Raw genomic sequence first — 22,377 nt, 5'->3', positions numbered from 1 at the left:
TATTTATTAATAATAAATATATATCATTTGTGTGACACCCTCTACCCCACATACCATAACACAAATAACAAAAATTGAATAACATAATCTTTTTCTTTCGTGAGGAAGAAGACGAACTGCACTTTTTTAAGTGCAGAGGAGTCGCGTAATCGATTACCTGACTATGGTAATCGATTACACCCTTTTCAGATCCTTTACATTTTTGGCACTGGTAATCGATTACATGACTATGGTAATCGATTACACCCTTTTGAGTTCTTTTGCATTTTGGCACTGGTAATCGATTACAGTATTCGATAATCGATTACACTATGCCCAGATAAGTGGATAAGCACTGGTAATCGATTACACTTCTCCGTAATCGATTACATATATCAGGACTAGCAAACATGCACTGGTAATCGATTACATGACCAATAACTGATACTTTAAAACATTCTATAAAAGTCATTAAAATAACTATAAGAAGATAATATCCACAAATATAAAATAAATAATAATTAACTAATTTAGTTATTTATTGCAAAATATGTTTCTAATTTTATATACCTGAACAAGAGCTGTCAAAACGGGCTAGCCCGGCCCGTTTGGCCTGGCCCACCTCAACCCATGTTTTAAATGGGGCAACCCGGCCCAGCCCACCAAGTTTATTATCTAAAATTTTGTAGCCCGGCCCGGTCCACGACAGGTTGGTGGGCTAAACGGGCAGCCCACCAACCCGCCTTATTTATTTAAAAAAATTATAATTTAAAATAAATTTCAATATAAAATAATATTTAATGTAAAGTTAATATAAATATTTTTATAATATAAAATTTTTTATAATATAAATATATTTAATGTAAAGTTAATATTTTTATAATTTAAAATAAATTTCAATATAAAATTTTTTATAATATAAATATATTTAAACAAAGAATTTAATTGTTTCGGTAATAAAAAATTCATACGTAAAAATTAAATTCAATATATAATTTAAATAAAATTAAGTATATACATACTAAATCAATTATTCATCTTTCGATATAATACTTGATTTCTTTTGGTTATGATATTTTAATATATTTTATTTAAAATATCAATTAACATATTTTATTATTATTATTATTTAATTTATTGTAAAATAATTAAAATATTTAATTTAACATCATTAAAAAAATAACCATTATAAAATTTAATTTTTTAGTTTAATTATTTATTATAATACTTTTTAGTTACTGTATTAACCAAAAAAATATTTTTAATTAAAATATATTTTTGAATTTTAGTTAATTCATTATCATTCACTCACTTTATTAAAAAGTGATAAAATTTAATTAATTTAATAAAATAAAAACTTTAAAATAAATATCTAAAATCTTTAACAATTTCTTAAATACAAATATTTAATTAATTAATTTTAATATATACTAAATTTAATATTAGAAAATTTATAAATATTTTAGTTATAATTTTTATTATCTTTTGAATTAATATTGGATTTCTTTTGATTATGAAAGATAGTAAATAAAATTTAAAATCTGAATGAGTTTGTTTGATAAAAATATTTAAAAATGAATTTAGAAATTATTGAAACGATAATTTATATTTATGTTATTTTATATATAAAAAAATGAATTTGATAAATAGAAATATCTTAAATTTAGATTTTTAATAAGTTGAATATGTAATAACTCAAAATTGCTGGTGGCCGGAACGGGCCGTTTCAAAAGTGAAACGGGCCGTTCCGGAATAAGAAAAATGCCCAAAACTGGAGAAGCAATATAGGGCATTTTTGAAACGGCCCGTTCCGTCTACTGTTACAGAATAAATTTAAATTCAGTATAAAAATAATAATAAAATGATTATAAAAAGTAAAATTAAATAACTTAGTTAAAAAATGACTATAATTAATAATTTAATGTAAAATTTGTTTAAAAAAATTTGAAAATAAATAATAAAATAAATCCTCCCTTTCGTCTTCTCTTATGGTGTGTTTAGATGAGGAATTTTACAAATTCAAGGAATTTTAAATTCTTGGTATTTGAATTACTTTGATTTCAATTTCTATCATTCTTAGAATATTTTGTTTGGATAATTAAGTCAATTCAAATATCTCAAATTTTAAATTATTAGGTTAGATATGATAATTTGATTCCATCATGATAAAATTAATTTTAAAAATATATTTATATGTTGAGATTTTTAAAAATAAATTTTATAAAAATAAATATTAGCTAATTTTTAAATATTTAATAATTTTAAAAATTAATATAAGATAATATTTAATAATTTAAAAAATATTTTTGAATATCTAATAATTAAAAGAATGAAAAGAAAATATAAAATATATAGGTGAAATAAGAAAAACAAATATGAGAAATTTCAAATTCTACTATTTTTGCGAGAATTTGAAATTATACTATTTTAAGGAATTTCACAAATGTTCCAGTGTGAGAACGACCCGTTCTAGGCTACTTAAAAATCAAAATATTATAAAAATTAATTTTCATAAATATTCATTATTAAAATACTAATAATTATTAAAAACCTTTAAAACACTCTATAAAAGTCATTAACTATAAGAAGATAATGTCCACAAATATAAAATAAATAATAATTAACTAATTTATTTATTTATTGAAAAATATCTTTCTAATTTCATAATTTTTATTTTTAAAATTTAAATTTTTAGTTAAAAATTAAAAAATTCTTATTTTTTTAATAAAATAATATCCTTTAATTTCTTATTTTTTATGCTTAAAAGCAAACTTATAAATTAATCTAATTTAGATTTATGAAAGAAATAAGCACAACTTAAAAAATGGAGATATTTTGTTTTGCATGAAAGTTGTTAATATGACAGGTATTACTCGATCTTGTGTTTTCAAGTATCATAATATTGTGAAAAATATGAATTAGAATTGATTCAAATGAATAATTGACATTGTAATAACTATCCACAGTCAACGGTAGAATCAAACACCATTAAATTAGCCTCAAACAACTCTAACCTCTCATTTGTACTCTCAAGTAATAATTTACAAAGCATGCACACTCATTATAAAGTATACAAATTTTTAGACTTATAAATTTCACTTTATTATATAAATCAACAAGTTTAATATTTAAAAAGATAAATAAAAGTATATATAATTTCAATATATTATTGTAAATTTAATATAATATATATTTGATTACTTTGTATGTTTATTAAATATATTTGATTACTTTGTACATTTATTAATTTTTGTATGTGGGTGGAGTAAATTACATTATTTTTAAAAAATATTGTGTTTTTTGTTATATATTTATGTTAAGATAATTCTATAAGATATAGTTTACATATACTAGTTTATCATCTCCTAATTTCTAGTTTAGTTTCCTTAGTACTTGAATCTGAATGATTTTCATGCTATTGAACTGATGGACACAATAAAATAAATAGGCATAAAACATAATCAATCCCTAAAGTTTAGGGATTTAGATAAAACTGACTAAGGAAACTAAACCAGAAATTAGGAGAGAATAAACTAGTATGAATTTGTTTGATAAAAATGTTTAATTAATTTTAATATATAATAAATTTAATATCAAAATATTTACCTAGATTTGAGTTATGATTTTTATAATCTTTTGATTTAATATTGGATTTTATTTATTATAAAACATAATAAATAAAATCTAAAATCTTTAGCAATTTCTTTGATACAAATCTGTAATTAATTTTAATATATAATAAATTTAATATCAGAAAATTTATTACAATTTTAATTATGATTTATATAATATTTTGATTTAATATTAAATTTCTTTTGATTATAATATTTTAATGTATTTTATTTGATATATCAGTTAGCATATTTTATTATATTTTTATTTTAATTTATTATAAAATAATTAGAATATTTAATTTAGCATTATGAAAAAATAACCATTATAAGATTTAATTTATTTAATTTCATTATTTATTATAATACTTTTTAGTATTGACCAAAAAATTATTTTTTTAAAAAATATATTTCAAAATTTTAATTAATTCATTATCATTAACTCACTTTTTTAAAAAACAATAAATATAATTAATTTTTAATTAATTTAATAAAATAAAAACTTTAAAATATATGTCTAAAATCTGTAATAATTTCTTAAATACAAATATTTTATTAATTTTAATATATATTAAATTTAATATTAAAAAATTTATTATGACTTAATAATAACTTGTTTGATTCAAATTAAATCTTAAAATAAATAAATATTTTTTTATTTATTTTAAATAAACTGAGCAGAAACTAAAATTAAAAATAATACTCATAAAGAATTAATTTATTTTTATTTTTATAACTTAGTTTTGTAATACACAAATTTATTTTTATAACTTAATTTAATTTATTCATTAAAAATTATGATTCCCACCTTTTTGTTTTTAATTATTTTTCATTTCCCCCTTTTTTTTAACTTATTTTTCATTGACCAATTCTACATCGGTTTTACTTATGACCGATGTAGAAATGAGCCCCTCCCGCGAACGCGTTAGGTTAAAGCATACTCGGGGCCAAGAACTCTTCGCTCTCTTCCTCCTCCATCTTTGCCGTCACCACGTCTTCGTCTTCCTTCAACCACCGCGTCACCGTCCCGATTTCCTAACCCTACACGAATCCCGCGCCTTCCTCCTCGTCCTCCTCAACGACCTCCTCCTCTCCAATGTCCCCTCCCGCACTCCCCTCCTCATTTCCCAAACCCTAAATTGAAAACCTCACGCATTCTAATTCGACGACGCAGACGTCATCGAGCACGAACTCCCTGCGCTCCACACTACCAATCGTTCCACGCTGCTCGCTGTCTCCGCCATTCTCGACCACCACTCTGTCATGCTCTTCGCCTTCGCTGACGTCGCCGCCGCGTTCTCGTGCAAGGTGCTCAAGGTCGACGTGATGCCTTTCAATTTGATGGATTCCGGCGACGGACATGCCTCCAAGTTGGTTGGCAAGAACAAGGTTCCCTCCGTCGCCGCTGACCTGAGGGTTCTCCTCAATGGATCCAAGTTAATATTTTTCCTCATTGTTGGTGCAGATGGGTAAATTTTATGAGCTTTTTGAAATCGATGCACATGTAGGCGTGGAAGAGCTTGACTTGCAGTATATGAAGGTGTGCATGAGTATCTAGGGTTGTTGATTTTCTTTAGAATCTCAAGGTGTCTTATTTGCTTGCTCTAAATAATGCATGCTTACTGGTTTCCATATGACTCTTACAGGGAGACCAACCTCATTGTGGATTTCCAGAGAAGAATTTGTCGATGCATGTGGAGAAACTGGCCAGATTTTTAAAAAAAATTTTTTGGTAAACATGACTTATTTCCTGGTAAAAATTTATGATTTCTTGTATCTTTAAAGGGATCAGATTATAACATTCTTTTTTAATTTCATGTCTTTCCCACATGCTTACAAAACTGTCATTTTCTTTATAGTATGTGGATACTGCAGTCATTTCCCAAGTAGCAATATTAAAAATAATTGTTTGAATTGGACTAGGAAGAGTTTGTTTTAAATCATGTTGATCTTACATATGCAATCACTTATTTACATTATATATTACAGAAATATGTCTTTCACCTTTTGCTGTTTAATTTTTTACTTGCTACTTCTTTATGATTTTCTTTTACCAGAATCAAAATGTATTATTCGCTTATAATATTTTAATGTCTGCACAAGTTCTAGGCTTGCTAACATATTTCTTACAGTTCCCTTTACTTATCCTTCATTCTTTCTGGACACAAATTCTTCAAAGACTCTTGATAATCATGAATTGTTTGTCTAAAATAATTCTTTCCCTTTGCCATTTCTACCATCTCAATTTTTTTTTCTCTATGTTCTGCAGCTTGCAAAGAAGCTCCATCCTTACACAAACAAAGATGATCCTGAGGCTGAAAAGAAGTTTTAAGAAGTTTCAATTGCATATGAGGTGTACTGTTGTTGTTGTTCTTTTTACTGCCTAGAACTCTAATTGAAACTGTTATGTGATGAGTGAACTGGCTTCTGGTTTCTTGACTTTCCCCCCTTTGAATAATTGCACTGTAGGTTTTGAAGGATGAGGAAAAACGCCAACAGTATGACTAGGTCTCATGTCGTTCTAGTTTTTTTTTTTGGCTCCTTTATTGAACCTTGTATTGTTACTATTAACTATGTTTATAAAATAGGTAACTGATTATATGCACAAGAGACCTAAATTGTAGATCATAAGAGCATAACATGGAAATAATAGTAGGACTTGAGCAAAAAATATCTGTTTTATGGATATTAGAGGATATATATATATATATTTGAGTGAAAAAGTAGAGGGGAGAGGTTGGAGAACAATGGCATTTTTACTTTTTTGCTTTAGTTGTTATTTTATTGTATTTATTGTCAATCTCTTTATTTGATTTAGTTTAACATGGATATGTAGATTGGCCATGATGGGTTTGTAAACCAACAAAGCTCTGGTTTTGGAGGCAATAGTGGCTTTAATCCATTTGAGCAGATATTTCGTGACCATGTAATGACTTACTAGCTTCTATATTCTTTTTTGCATATAATATGTATGAATTTTTCTATATCTCACTCCATAGTTTATGGCTTCTTTGGCTCATTATTTAAAAGGTCATGTATTGTTAGGAAAGGAGGCGTGCCTGTTATTTTTGTAGCTGAACTGAGTGTTGTGTGTGGGATTTATATATTGCAACTTCAATCTAGAAATGAGATACTAAATTTTTAGTTGTTAGTGTTTATTTTTGAAATATCTAAATCATGGATTCATATTATATTATCTTGACATGGAATTGGTTAATGAATATGTAGGATTCTCTTGGAGGAAACAACAAAACTGTTATGATAGGTACAATACTTGTTTGATGGATTTTGAAAATTTTACACTTTTAATATCTCATGTATCATCTAATCTGTTTGGAACACTGCAGCCTGTGTTAGTCCAGCTGACACCAATGCTGAAGAGACATTGAACATTCTAAAGTATGCTAACCGAGCTCGCAATATTCAGAACAAGACAGTTGTAAGCGCTAGATTTTAGTGTTCTTGATGTTTATGTTTTGTTTTGTTTCATTTTGTCCCTTTTTCTTAAAATGTGAGTGACAATTTTCATGTTTATTATATTTGATGATTTTAATTTTTCTTACAGATCAATCGTGACCCAGTGGGAATGCGAAGTCAGATTGAGCAATTGCAGTCTGAGCTTCTATTTTACAGAGGTGAAAAGGACCAACTGATCATGAAAATTGAATCAATTCGAAATGGTAAATCTTGGGATGAAATTGAATCAAATTCAAATCAGGTTTGAACTCATCAAATCATTTTGTTAATGTATAATTATAATTTTCTGATGAAGCAATCCATCACTGACTCACGGTCTAAACTTGTTTCTAGGATTATGACCTGGTTAAATCTTATGTGGAAGCATTGGTCTGTGTTCTCTCTTTTCCGTTGCCTACTGCTATAATCTCTTTAGATTTAGTTTAGGTTATTTTATTTTCGTGTCTGTTGCTTTTCTTTATCTTAACATGATGGCTGCAATTTCGTTGTTCTCTCCTTTTACTTACTTTTTACCAATTTTGTTGTTGATAATGCAGATTGGATAGTAGAGCCTCAATTTTGGACTTGAGAGTGGAATGTCAGGATTTAGAAAGATTTTCCGTCATCAATCGATTTGCCAAGTTTCATGGTCGGGGGCAAAATGATGGGGCAGAAACCTCATCCTCTAAATGCAACTGCAAATGCTCATAAATCATGCCCCCAAAAATATGTTACTGTAGTTCCAATGCCTACAAACCTACCAGACAGGGTACAATGTCTTTCACTTTGATAATTATTTAATTCATTTTTCCATCTTTCTTGGTCAGTTGTCTCCACAACATCCTGTTTCTGGTCCTTCTCTTTCAACTTATATTATTGCACTTCATCGCCATAGAACCATACAACTGGCAATGTAGGAGAAGAATGATACTAGATTGCCTCGTCAACCAATGGAGGCTATTAGATCTTTTCAATCTATATATGTATGTATGTTAGATTTGCGCAATCTAGTTATCTTTTACTATTGGTTTTCAGGTTCCAAGCCTTTTGTATATATTAAGATAAGATATGCAGTTTACTTAGTTTTAACCATACCATTTAATGATTTAGTAATCACTTATTAAATTGGTTAAACTGATCTATATTAAAAAATTAAATATTTGGTTTTTATGATGATACATTTGGTGATACTTATTCCAATTTAGTTTTTATGATGATAGATTTGGTGATGCATATTTTTTTATTAGTACATTATGTGATCATGTGATTAATGTATTTTATTTTTTTTAGGGGGGGATGGCATTATAACTTGTGGTATCATTTGGATTTTTCAGGCATAAGCTATAGTATTTTGAACTCTCCTAATGTGTGGCATGATCTATTTAAACGTATAAATTTATTTCACTTGTTGGACTGAGCAATATAATGATCTTCCTACTCTAGTTTCCTTCATTAATTTCTTTCTGTAGTGTAGGATTAGTTATTTCACTTTATTTTTAACTTGTAAATAAGTTAATTTTTAGTTTATGGAGAAACTTATTTTGATTTTCTTTTCTATATATATTTGATTGTTAATTTGTGTGTGAAAAGTAAAATCTTGATATCATTTGAGTATCAATGTATGTGAAAAGTAATTATTACACACACATTTTGTCTGGTAATCGATTACATGTATAGGTAATCGATTACCAGACTCTTAAAAATAATGGTTTCCTCAGATTTTGTCATCAACAGTTAGTGAGGGATTCATCACAGTTTGTGACGGATAAAATCCCTCACAAATTGAGAGGGATTTAATCCCTCGCAAATTGTGACGGATTCTACTTAATTAAAGTCATCACAGTTTGTGACGGATTTAATCCCTCACAAATTGTGAGGGATTTAATCCCTCGCAAATTGTGACGGATTCTACTTAATTAAAGTCATCACAGTTTGTGACGGATTTAATCCCTCACAAATTGCGAGGGATTTAATCCCTCGCAAATTGTGACGGATTCTACTTAATTAGAGTCATCACAGTTTGTGACGGATTTAATCCCTCACAAATTGCGAGGGATTTAATCCCTCACAAATTGCGACGGATTTTTATTAATTTCTAAACATTTATTGTTACAAATTAGTGACGGAAATTATATTGTTTGTGACGCCTTAATTCCGTCACTAATTGTGACGGAGAAAATAATCCGTCACTAAATATTTTGTGACGCCAAATTTTGTGACGGAATCATTTCCGTCACAAATTCCGTCACTAACTGATTTGTGACGGATTTTTTGAAGTTTAGTGACAGATTTTTTCCCTCTCTAATTTTAATTTTTCTAGTAGTGAAAAAGCCTCATGAATCTGCTTAGGAATAAGGGCCTATTACTAAAGTGTATTCTAGATATAATAGGAGAATAACTTTTAGAAGCATGGTATCTTATTAAAAAGAATAAAGGATTTCTCCCCTCAATGCAATGTTTAACTTGAAGAATTTGGAGGATCTAAACCTTTTTTTTTTTTTTGGTTCGTTATAGACAACATAATGTCTTAGTCAATCTATCTAAATCATCAATGTAGCTAACTTGTCATAACTAATTGTTAATAGGATTAACTAACAATAACAAACTTGAATATAATTACAAAGGTAATTAGGGTCATAAGTTTAATAGTTGAGAACTTCATATGCTTCTAATTCTTCGAATCTATTGATTGGGAATTTAAACATATATTCACCAATGTGAGTCATATCAGCCTGGAATTGCATGCTGTCTATTTAGGTCAAGAAGAACAACAATTAAGGTCTGTTGTTACATATCATGAATACCTGATATAACTCTTTCATTTTGGGACAAGAGTAATAGCTATTAAGTTGGCAACTGATCCGAAATTTGAATTATCAATGGACCTTGAAGAATAGTAAAGATTCAAATAAATATGAAATGACCCTTCTTAAAAGATAAATTAGGTTTATTATTTTTAAATTTTATAATATAGTTTTTATTTATTTTTCACATTTTATTATGGTGTTATTAAATTATTGCTGCTTGTAAGAAAAAAAAGCATAAATATCCAAAAACTTGAAGTGTCTAAACCCTAATAGTCTAGGAAGAGACATTTGATACAAGGACTCGCCCAGCCTCAGACTAAAAAAGAAGAGCATATGCTCTTCAAGCGTGCCAAGCCTTTGTTTGAATTAAAGCAAAAAGAGCAAAAAATAAAAAAGATGATTTAACCACTAAAAAACCCAAAATGCTTGAGAAAGCACTGCGTCTCTCTACGAGAACCTCACCACCACAATAAACTCATTTATTTTTGTTGGTCATAAGCTTTGGTCTTCGGCTCAATAAGGACCATCTAACAAGGACGAGAGTCTTCAACCAACATATACCGATAAGTGTTGAACAAACGCTAGCATGCTAACACTCCCATAGTCTAAGATGCAGCACCTACTGACCCAGCTACTACTGTTGAAGAAGTCTCACAATCTATCCCAAAGACTATAGGCTTGGCTGATGACTGTTAGTTTATGAATTATCAAATAGTAAAAGCTTATTCGATTGGTAGAAAGAATAGGGAGGCAAATTTATAATGATAGGCTTAGTTGAGAGGTAAAACTAGTTTAGAGGAATAGTTAGAATAGATTTGAGTAGTAGAAATGACTTACTAATTGCTTGTTACAAATGTTGAGTACATGACCTATTTATAGGCCTCAACACATCATTCATGTTTTATGTAGAAAACTCTAGAAATATCTATTCTAGAGTTTTCTATCTATATGTAATTATCTACATAATTCTAGAGTTTGTATCAACTAGTACTTACTAGTATACATCTATGTATTTTCTATAATAATCTAGCTTATTCTAGAAGTTTGTATCACATTTTAACAATGACAATGTACAATTGCCACTTGAAGTGTTTGAATTGGAGGCCATTCCATTAAATATAGATACCTCATTGGTGTAACCAGATCCCAAAAAACTAGAAGCATTTGCATCTACTGTACTTTCTATTGATGATGTTGATAGCATGAGTGTCAACTCTGAGGAAGCCACAAAGATGGAACATCTAGAGGAAGACCGCACAACTGATGAGGAGTCTTGGGAACCAATTATGTATGATTCTACTAGACATTCTCCCTATTCAACATTAAGGAATACCTATAAAAAAGTGTTATATGTGTACGTGCGTGTGTAAGCGCGTGAGATTAAAATTATATTTTTTAAAAATAATTAAATTATAAGTATAATTTTTTTATAAATAATTAAATTAAAAGTATTTTTTTAAACCTTATAACAATAATTATTTAACGATGTTAAGTTAATATAATAAGAAAGTGATAATATAATACTTGAAACTTTAAGTGATAAAAGTGTAATTTATTTTATATTTTAACATATGAAAAATGGATAGTGTAATACTTATATCTCTCCAGGAGAGGAATGTAATTTACACTAACGATGTTAAATTAAATGGACTAAATTGTATATTTTAACATTAAAAAGGAGGGGAGTGTAATGCTCTTATCTCTTAGGAGAAGGTAACGTAATTTTCTCTTATATTAAATATGAATTTTGTCGATTCAACTGTTGAATTATAACTTTATATCATGTTGTATGTTTGTGTCAAATTGTGTTAAAATTGAACAACAATTTGAAGGTAATCAAAATATTCATATTTTAGATTATTTTGAAATGTATAAATTACATCAATTTTGTTCTATATGGATGAAGTATTAAATCATCTTTAAAGTTTTGTGTATATGAACTATGAATAAGGAACATTCAATCTAATGGTAATTTTTGAAAAATTTACATTTAATATAAAATTATTAAGTTGTGTAATAATTAGTAGAAGTTATATCGGAGTTAGTTAATCCCTTATACATATACATATATATATATATATATATATATATATATATATATATATATATATATATATAGAGAGAGAGAGAGAGAGAGGAGGGGTTCACTTACTCCAAGAATAAGTATATATACACTTACTCTACTAAATAACTCATATTCTACATCAAATTTCAATAATTCAACCATTCAATTAAAAGTTCTTAATGAATAGATTAAGGGGGGTGTGTTGTATTAGAATTTTAAAGGACTTTTTTAATTAAAAAAAATCTTGCAAATTTTAAAAGACTTTGTAAGATTTTCATGACTTTTAAGACTTTGCAGGATTTTACAAGACTTTAAATCAAGATTTTAATGGATTCTGCAAGACTTTTAAATCAAGATTTTAATGGATTATATGGGATTTTGTGGATTTTGAAGAATTTTCATGGATTTTTGACATATGATAAGATTTCAAATTTTTTTTCATATATTCAAATTTAAAAAGAGTCAAAGACAAAAATAACAATAAACAACAATGTATAGATAAATAATAATAATAATAATTCTCTATAATATCCTATCCTCTTAAATAGCATTCACCTACATTCTCTATAATGTCACTACCTTCATACATGCTCAAATGTGACATTGTGCCTATATAAAACAATATAACTAAAAATAATAATATAATAAAAAAATAAAACATGTTAAAATATTTCAATCAAGTACGACCAAAATTACACAAAAACAATATAATTCCACCATTCAAAATGTGTTCATACACAACCAAAATATAAAGCAAACACTTCAATCAAATGCAACCAAAATAACACCAAAACAATATAGTTTAACAAATCCAACATGTGTTCATACACAACCAAATTATAAAGAAAATACTCAAATCAAGTGCAACCAAAATAACATCAAAACAATATTGTTCATCCTAGCATGTACTTTGCCCAATCTGAACGCTCTTCCATTGACAGCATCAAGAAAAATTCTTTCTTTGCATTAGTATCGAGCAAATTAGCCGCCATGTAATGAGTTCGATTATCAAAATTTGGGATCTCTTTTATGGCACTCCAAATATTTCCCTTTGCCTCTTGGTATCTTTCTCTTTTCTCCAACAAGTTAGACATTTTTTCAAAATTGGCAGCTATAGTCTCAATGCCAACGATAGATTTTCTAGAACTTTAGCTTGACTATTGTTCCCAAATGAGTTAGAACTCATTCCATACTCGGACCTTGTTATGTTGTTTGGCAAGTGTACCAAATCGTATAAGTAGTTCAATGAAAGTATGAGTATCGTCTCCCAAGGGACTTGCGCAACACTTTGCAATTACACTTGTTATACTAACTAAGCTACCGAAAAGCAATAAGAGTTTGATTTGCTGCAGTAAATAATGTAAACAAGCAATAACAATTCTTTTTGGTATTTTGGTAAACACTTAGAGTGCAAAACTTGATTCTAATGCAATATTTATAAATTGTTGGGGTTTGACTTCACTAAACCTTCCTCTCATGTTTATCACTAAGTTCACAATAGTTATTATTCAGAATTTATCAATCACTCTCAAAAGTAACCAACCCTAATCTATTACAAGTTGGCATCTAAGTTGCTAGCTTAAACTATCAATCTCTTGTATAGTTTAACCAAAAAACCAGCTTTAAAAACAAGAGCTTAAGAAAGACCAATGGTATTTACTCTATCTCTAGCAATAAGCACCATTAGTTGCTCTATTTCAAGTCAAAGGTTTAAAATCATTTCTCAATCTCTTAAAAACCTTAAGTTCAAGTTAAGGGTGATCAAGCCATAACAAGCATTATGCACAGAAAAAGAGCAATAAAACTGAATAACAACTTAGATTTAGCTTAGAGTTTACACATGAGAATGGGTTTAGTTACATCAAACCCCAACAAGGGTGAGTTTAGCTACACATAGACATGTAGAACTCTACAAATGATGAAGAAAGGAAGAAGCTTGATCTTGAAGGTTCCAGAGCTCTCCAGCCACCACACACACTCCAAGAATGATCCTCCTTGCTTCTCTCCTCGAAAATCCCACTTTTAGGTCATAAAAACTTTTGTCTTATGTGAATAATGACATGTCAGCACAATCCACGCTAAGCGTGAGATGCCACGCTAAGCTTGAGGATAGGTCTAGAGAGAAATGAGGTTTTGGGACTGCCACGCTAAGCCTCAATTCCACGCTCAGTGTGGGACTCAAAATTCTGTTCCAGGGATTCTCTGCCATGCTAAGACTAAGCGTGGATCTGGGGCTTGGCTTGGGGACTTAAACCAAAAATTCCTTCAACTTCAAATTCACGACTTTGTGCTTGACTTCCTTCCTTCTTTCCTAGCTTTCTCCTAAACTACAAAACAATAACCAAATACTTGTAAGTTACCTAAAAACATGATTCAAAAACAAAATGTGATCACCTAACAATTTAGATATGTTTTGAGTTAAAAACAAAGTCTAAAGCAAGGAAAATTGATATAAGTGTTGCAAACTAGGCCATAAACTTAATGAAATCACAACACTTATCAACCTACTCCACTTACGATTAATTGGTTTTTTAGTGGGAACCTTTGAACTTAAAGGGGGTTGTGGTGGTGAGATGCTTGGGTGAGGTGATGGAGGCTAGTAAGGTGGTTCATAGTGATCTGGTGTTATGAATACATCATTGTTAAGATCATATGAAAAGTTTTCCATCCCAAAATCAACATTTTCTTTTCCAAAAGTTGTAGCATCAGTATCATTAGGGTCTAGTGACATGGAAGTGTGCCCACTATAGCGGTTTTACCCCCAACAACAATCTTCAAATCCTCATATAATCAACCATACTTTTTTCTTAAAGATTTTTGTGACTTGCGTGAGATTAGAAAAAAAAATACATTTATTAATATATTGAAAATAATATAATGCACTAAACTTGTAAACTATTAATATATTCAAAAGATTACGAAGTAATCTCACCTTTAAGTACTCTTTCCATACTTCATCACTAGCGGTGAATGTCTTTGTAATTGGATCCCACCCAAAGCTAGAGTTGTTGCGCATAAGTGTTGACATATTTCTTTAACCACTTCATTCGACTCAAGTAATGATTATACATTTTAGGGAATTTAATTTTAGCACTAAGACGAGGAAGGATGATTCTCTCCACATTTAGTTTGTTAATTGATCCATTAGCATCATGTAGTCCACTTTTTATAGCATCCACTATCAGTTGTAACAATTCATCGAAATCCTCCTTGGTCCAAGCTTCATAGTTTTCTTTCTCTTTCCTTTTCCTTTATTATTTCCTTGTGAATATCTCATTTTAATTACTAAAACAATATATGTCGTAAACTAGTTATAGAAATAATCATGGATAAGAGACAAAATCAATAAAATTATTTATTATTTTTAGAAGCACATCAATCATACAAGATCGAATATATCTTGGCTATCTAAATGGATCAAATACCTCAGCCATTATAAAAAAACATGTAAAAACGAAAATATAGAAACATAAGATAATTTTTTATATTAAAAAATTAGTATATTCGATACTGAGAAAATATTTAGATATATAATTTTTTTATATAAAAGGAAGTATTTAGATACAGAGAATATATATATATATATATATATATATATATATATTAGTATTTTAGTTATATATTATATGATAATTTTTTAACAATATTTATAAATATAAATTATTCTAACAAATATTTTAACAATATTTTTTTTAAAATAAGTTAATGGAGGAATAAATCCTAAACCTTAAAAAATTAGATACTGCAATGTCTTATGTTAATTTACTTTTTTAAAATATATAATAAAAAAATTAAAAGAAAAATTCATAGTAAAAAAAATAAAATAATTGTTAAGTCATAAAAGGAGCAGAGATAAGAGTAATAAACTCAAAAGAAGGAGAGAAATCGCAGTTTTTATGCAGAGAGGGTTCTTCTCCCAACTAAGATATATTTTCATCTCATTCTATTCACAGAAACCCTAACTCAAATATATATATATTGTAGAGATCATGATATCAATTTCATCTTTCACCTTTCCCTTTTTCTTGATGTGTGTTATAAAAAAAATTACCACTTCAAATTTGAAATTTCAAACATTTTTTTTTGTGTTATATAAAGGAATGAATTAAACTAAATAGAATAAAACAGAGCAAGTCAATTAAAGAGAACAAAGAGAAAAATAGAGCAAGTCAATGACACTGTCATTTACATATCAGAGTTTCACAAAATAAGGAAATGGAATGGGAATAATACTATAATATTATATATGAGCAATGAAAAGTAGTACAATATTATTAGCAGAAAAAAATGGAGAAGATAGGAGCATAGAAAAAAAAAGATGAAAAACTCGCTTTAAAATTCTTGAAGCACTTGAAAAGTCACTTCAGACAATCCCCCAAAATCTGATGGGTTTGGATGAGATTGTTTTATGAATTTGGTATTTATAGATAACACTAGAAAGTCCTTCAAAATCCCTCTAACACAACAATCCTTTAAAATCCTTATATTTTAAATACCAATGAATTATTTTTAAGTTGTAAAAAATCTCAAATGAATACCAATGGATTTTAATGGATTCTTTAAAAAATCTTGAAAATCCATATTGAATACCACTGAATTGTTTTTAAGTGACATAAAATTCTGATTGAATACTAATGGGTTTTTTTTACTCAAAAAAGCCTTTTAAAATCCTATGAAATCCTAAACCAATACACCCCCTAAGTGTGTAAATTTTTAAAAAAAATTTAAAACTATTTGACATCTTGTTTCATTAATTCAAATCAACGTATAAAATATTTTTATAATTATCCATCAATTTGAATTAATGAAAAAGATATCAAATAGTATGAATTTTTTTTAAAAAAAAATTCAAGAGATGATTGATGCATTAAGAACTTTTAGTTTAATGGTTGGATTACTAAAAAAATTAATATAAAATATGAATTATTGAATGGAGTAAGTATATATATATATAGATAGATACATACATACATACACATCACCAAATCTTGTTAACATAAATGGTTCAACATCTCTCTTCCTTAATCAAGGATTGATGTTTGATTCTCAACTTGAATGAGTTGTCATTGGAAGTACAACTACTTAATCACATTAACTTCCATGTAAGAAACAATATTTCTTTTTACTATACAAATATGTTATGTTTTTTTTTATATTTCAATTAAAATTTTTAATTTGCTAAAATAAATTTATTTTTTAAAATTTATTTATGTGACTAACTTAGTATGACTCTCACTCATCAATATTTTTTCGTTTAATTTTAAATAATATATTAACGGTGAATCAACGTTAACTAATTTTAAAAATATCAAATTTATAATAAAAAAATTTAAAATCCAAAATTACAAGGTTATGAAGCTAAAATACTAAAAGTGAATTTACGGAACATTTGGTAAGGTAGAAGTTATTTTATTTCTAGGAATCATGATTTTTTGGTAATTATAATCATGAATCTTATAAATAGTTAAAATCTATTTGGATACTTTTAAATGTTCTTAAGAACATTCATACAGAATTTTCAGGAATTAAAGATTGTCACATTTGGTTATAAAAATATACATTTTTGGGTATATAAATATTTCTTACGATAATATCTTTTATTAAAATAATTTTATTAGATATATTTATTTACTCAAATCTTATTATAAATATGACATTAAATTATTTTAAAAAGTTAAAAAATTTATAGTTAAAATTATTTGAATACAGAATTCTACAAAAAGAAATAAATAACGAAAAATACTACATGATAAATAAAAAATATAGAAATATATTCTTTTATTTTAGTCAAATAAATAAATAAAATGTTATCAAATATCATTAAATTGTACAAATAAAATATTTTATTTTAATAATATTATTAAAATTGATAAGTTTAAGAAATAAGAGAAAAAAACAATAAATATGAGAGGGGAGAGAAGGAGAGGGAAGGAGAAGGAAGAAAGGGGAGTAAGAGAGAGAGAAAGAAAGAAAAATATAAGGAGAGAGAGGGAGAAAGGAAGGGAGAGAGAATGAGAGAGACAATATAGATGGAGAAAGAAAAAAAAAGTTGGATTTCTTTTTCTGTTTTGAAAAGGGGTAATACTATCTTTTGTATATATCTAAAACTTTCTTCTAATTTAAAAAAGTTGAATTCTCATCTTTCTCATAAAAATATTTTTTGTGAAAAAAAATGTGATAAAAATGATTTTTAACAAATTATGTTTATAAAAATATTTATTTTCTTGTAAAACCTATGAAACATAGAAAATTAAAACTTTTAATTTAAGATTTCAAAACTAAAAATAAAAATATTTCGCATGCGGAGGCTAAAGTAAAATTTAACCATATTTGTTAATTAAAGTGGATTGAGTACGCACTCGGATGTAGATTGCTCTTCTCGCAGGACGGTGATAACTACTCTTCACTTTATTCACTTTGACTCCCCAATTTGGTTACGAGTTAATTACTATTATTTACATTCCAGAAACCCCTGTGCGTGGACCCCACTATTCCTATCTTGAACAAAATATGCGGCTATATTATCGTAACAACACCAAGCTTGATCTTTAGCTAGGTCCGAGAGAAAACAGAGATACGCACACACACACAAACACAAACATAAGTCACAACGATGGTGTCTATGTTGATGAACTTCATTTTCCCACCGCCAGAGTCTCTGGTTGTTTCGGGCATGTCAGTGATAAGCTTCGTGTCACTGGCGAACTCTGGCCTCTCCGAAATAAGAGGGAAGCACTTGAACTATTCAAAGTTTTGGAATGCTAACTCCACTGCACAGAGGCAGATCAAGTTGTCAAGTAAAACTGGAATGCTTCTCTTGTACACTCCTGCTTTTCTTGCTGGCTTTGCGTCTTTCTGGATCTTTCCTCATGAAGGGGTTAGATCCACTATTCTTCAAGCTTCTGTTACCTTCCATTTCTTCAAGAGGGTCTTTGAGGTAACTTCCACTTGCTTTCTCACACTACTACCAAAGATGCCCTTTAGGACAAAATTGTTTTTTTTTCTTCTTCTTTTTTGTAATATTTTTTCACCTTAAGATCCCATTCGTTTTATAATTCATCTGGGTATTTTGTTAGGATGATGAATTGTGGAATTTAGGGAGACATTAAAAATTGGTCTGCACAACTGCAAGGTTTTTGGGGTTTGCAGGATGGCAATTGTGGTTATATCAGTTGCATTTGTATGTTGTTTTTTACGATATCGAAGATCGTTATAAAGCCAGAATCGTGATTGAAATCCTTGGAGTATAGTAGCGTGTAGGAGGTTTTATCACATACTTGATAGCAATGAACAAGGTGTAGTGTAGTTAGCACTTAGCAGATAACTATGCCTCTTAAGTATGTAAGTGGGTGTTCGATCTTCATGTTTGTGTGTGAGGAAACACACATGTTAGGAGAGGTTGGTGTCTCAAATTGATCTTTGTATGTCCACGGATTAGTCTTTCTTACAAAATCAAATGAAAAAAATTGCATGAGTTTGTTGCGATTCTTGAGTCTTGACACTGGGGGTAATCACGGCCACTGTAACTACAACTATTGTGGTTGCATATAACCCAAAACCTTGACATCGAGTCTGTTTAGATATAAATTTAGAAGTATTTTAAAGAATTTTCTACTAAAAAATATTCTTTATTTTCGGTAGAAAAATTCTAAAAAACATTTCTAACTTGTATTTAAACAGACTCATTGCAACCAAAATCACGGTTGCAAACCATTTTTTCAAAACCTTGGCAGAGAATAATGGTTCAGTGTTTGACTGGAAATGATGGTGTGTTTTTGTTTTCTCAGTGCCGAAATAGTTCTGCCTTTTCTTTTTCTTTCTGATACCTGGGCTTAGAGTTTCTAGCTGCACAATTTTGAAGGCAGTTTATACTCAATTGTGTAGGTTCTGTTTGTTCAAAATTGTTGGGAATAAGAGGAGTGACACTCTCAAACACTCTAACACACTCACTTTTATTGATTCATATGTTGCATAGGATGCAAATGGGTTTCAAATTATGGTATGGTAAATGATTGTGTTGCGGTTCTTGTGGTCTGATGCAGTCCACAATCATGGCTCGGTAGTGTTGTAGAGGCTGCCACAACAGAAATTGAGGTCACATCACCGTGATGCAATCTGCAAATTAAATCTAAATGACACTAATTTCAGGAGAAAATTTGAATTTGAATTACAATTATGCGTTTTTATTTTCTACTTTTCTAATTTAATGTCTCATTTATTTTTAGAATCAGTCTTACTGCTGTTTAGTTATAGAACTTTCAGAAATTAGTACTTCTGTTACCAGGGTTTTATCAAATACTTCTTTATTCAACACAAAGCAAACGATAGTGTCTTTTCTTGTTCTTTTATTGGTTTTAAGAATGTTATATTTTCTATATTGTGTAGGTTCTGTTTATTCACAAATATAGTGGTGAGATGCTTCTTGACTCTGCAATCCCCATCACTCTGAGTTATTTCCTATCAACTGCAACTATGATCTATGCTCAGCACCTAACACAAGGGCTTCCAGAACCACCAATCAATCTTCTGTATCCTGGCATTGCGTTGTTTGTGGTTGGCATCATTGGAAACTTGTACCACCACTACCTTCTATCCAAATTAAGAGGAGAGGGTGAAAAGGAGTACAAGATTCCAAAGGGTGGCTTGTTTGAGCTTGTGATATGCCCCCACTACCTTTTTGAGATTATGGTGTTTTATGGGGTCTCCTTCATTTCTCAGACGCTTTATGCATTCTCTTTCACTGTAGGCACTACTTTGTACTTGCTAGGTAGGAGTTATGTAACTAGGAAATGGTATCTTTCTAAGTTTGAAGATTTCCCTAAGCATGTTAAAGCTGTCATCCCATTTGTCTTCTGAATCTTTCAAGAAACAACTAATTATACTTGAGTTATAAGCGTGCTAGATTCTGTTTATTGGAACTGCAACTCTCCAAAATCAAAATTTGGGTGATAAGTGAAACAAATGTTGTAATTTTGGTTGATTATTTGCAGTGCAGCTACTGAAGAAAGAAAGAAAAAAATGTCATTTGGAGCCTTTAGAATTGACTGCATTATTATTATTATTTTATCTATTAAAGAATATAACTCATTTTCACCGAATAGATACTTGTAGAAGTTAAGTACTATACAAAGTAAAGGAAAATTAGACTCCAAAAACCTATGCTTATCAGAGTCAGTTACTCGTATACTCTCGGGTTGTATTTATAATGCAGAGTATGTATCGAAAGGTTTAAAGAGAAAATCTTCAAATGCAAAATTGTGGATTTCTAAATAGTTGATAGTAAGGATATATCACTAATCACGCATTTTATTAATTCTTACCTCATATGGTCATATCGAAATAAAATCGAAGAGTAGTAGATTGAGTTTCTCAATCAAGTTGCTTAGAGTTTAAGTTTTAATTTTGAATATAAAATAAATTATATTAAGAAGAAAATATTCATCTTGTGTATGTTTAAAACTTTCAACGAAAATTAATCACCGCATCTAGTTAGGAATAGGAATAAGTTAGGTCAAGTCAAATTTTAAATATATAAATTTAGGATTTAGGTCAAGTTTATTCTATAAAATTAAAATTAAGTCTGATCTATTATTTATTATAAATTTGTTTTTATAGGAATGATTTGACAATTTTTAAAAGTCTAACATGATCTATTAGTCTAATTAAAAGTCTATTTTACATTAATAACTCCATTTTGAATAATAAACTTAATTCTGAATAAGTTAATAAATCTATTTTTATATATGTATGTTAGTTTTTTTTTAAATTTTCATTATAAAAAATAATTTGTTATATTATTATTATTATTATATTTAAATTTAGAGTTCAAAAAAACTAACATAAGAGTGACAAAGATACAACTATGATGAAAGAAAATAATCTTACAAAAAAATCATAATTTTTTTTAGGTTTAAATATATTTTTAGTCCCTCAAATTTAAAATTATTTTTAGTCCTTGTAATTTCAAAAAATCTTATTTTAGTCATTATATTCAAATTTTATTAAGAAATTTATCAAACATTATTACATAAAATCTACTTATTGGTGTTCCTGTTAGCAAAAATATCACATTAAATCCAGTTGATATTGCATAGTCGTCTTAATTTGTCACTTTCAGATATGTTATTGGTGACCTAAGGGACTAAAATAAGATTTTTTAAAATTATAGGAAATAAAAACAAAAGTTTAAATTTGAGAGACAAAAAAAAATTATCTATAATTTGAGGGATTAAAAACATATTTAAGTCTATTTTTTATATTTCATTTAGAATATTCTAAATAATCAACCATGAAGATGAAGGAAGAAGACAGATAAAGATGTAAACACTAGATTTTTTATTTTCATTTTCTTGATTTCATACGAACGTGAATATAAAACATTTAAGTGTAATAAAAATGTAAAAATTATTGATAATTTAATTTTTTGTATTATAAACCTATTTATTTAATTATATTGATA

General features: G+C 28.3%; 2 protein-coding genes across 22 annotated transcripts; both read left to right on the top strand.

The window, feature by feature from the left end:
- The first annotated feature begins 4,503 nt into the window (after positions 1-4,503).
- On the top strand, positions 4,504-8,138 carry LOC109791528 (kinesin-like protein KIN-4C). Of its 21 annotated transcripts, none has more exons than XM_083077029.1 (11): positions 4,511-4,979; positions 5,056-5,130; positions 5,237-5,322; positions 5,860-5,943; positions 6,060-6,098; positions 6,427-6,516; positions 6,819-6,855; positions 6,938-7,029; positions 7,156-7,308; positions 7,401-7,493; positions 7,604-8,138. In XM_083077029.1, the coding sequence occupies exons 7-10, from the start codon at positions 6,849-6,851 to the stop codon at positions 7,491-7,493; spliced, it is 345 nt and encodes a 114-aa protein (XP_082933155.1). In that variant the 5' UTR covers positions 4,511-4,979; positions 5,056-5,130; positions 5,237-5,322; positions 5,860-5,943; positions 6,060-6,098; positions 6,427-6,516; positions 6,819-6,848; the 3' UTR covers positions 7,604-8,138. The 21 variants fall into 21 exon arrangements, 16 of the variants coding, with proteins under 16 accessions (XP_082933178.1, XP_082933176.1, XP_082933141.1 ...); XM_083077054.1 differs by having other exon boundaries at positions 4,512-4,979; positions 7,401-7,436; positions 7,604-8,088; XM_083077038.1 differs by having other exon boundaries at positions 4,511-4,898; positions 7,401-8,138.
- Positions 8,139-18,448: 10,310 nt separating this feature from the next.
- On the top strand, positions 18,449-20,958 carry LOC109817368 (uncharacterized). Its single transcript, XM_020382601.3, has 2 exons — positions 18,449-18,855; positions 20,304-20,958. Exons 1-2 carry the CDS (start codon positions 18,532-18,534, stop codon positions 20,772-20,774), a joined length of 795 nt encoding a protein of 264 aa, XP_020238190.1. The 5' UTR covers positions 18,449-18,531; the 3' UTR covers positions 20,775-20,958.
- The last annotated feature ends 1,419 nt before the right edge of the window (positions 20,959-22,377 follow it).

The sequence above is a fragment of the Cajanus cajan genome, chromosome 1 (genome assembly GCF_000230855.2).
Source record: "Cajanus cajan strain Asha chromosome 1, NIPB_CcT2T_4, whole genome shotgun sequence".
Taxonomy (NCBI): Eukaryota; Viridiplantae; Streptophyta; class Magnoliopsida; order Fabales; family Fabaceae; genus Cajanus; species Cajanus cajan.
Note: the sequence above shows the minus strand (reverse complement) of the source record. Positions and strands in the feature narration are given on the sequence as shown.

Bases quoted from the DNA above. Each gene is read 5' to 3' on its own strand.
- LOC109791528 (XM_083077015.1), top strand. From the start codon at position 4,854: ATGCTCTTCGCCTTCGCTGACGTCGCCGCCGCGTTCTCGTGCAAGGTG. The intron at 5,131-5,236 runs GTGTGCATGAGT...TGACTCTTACAG, and splicing joins TTGACTTGCAGTATATGAAG to GGAGACCAACCTCATTGTGG. The intron at 5,323-5,859 runs GTAAACATGACT...TATGTTCTGCAG, and splicing joins TTTTTAAAAAAAATTTTTTG to CTTGCAAAGAAGCTCCATCC.
- LOC109817368 (XM_020382601.3), top strand. From the start codon at position 18,532: ATGGTGTCTATGTTGATGAACTTCATTTTCCCACCGCCAGAGTCTCTG. The intron at 18,856-20,303 runs GTAACTTCCACT...TATATTGTGTAG, and splicing joins TCTTCAAGAGGGTCTTTGAG to GTTCTGTTTATTCACAAATA.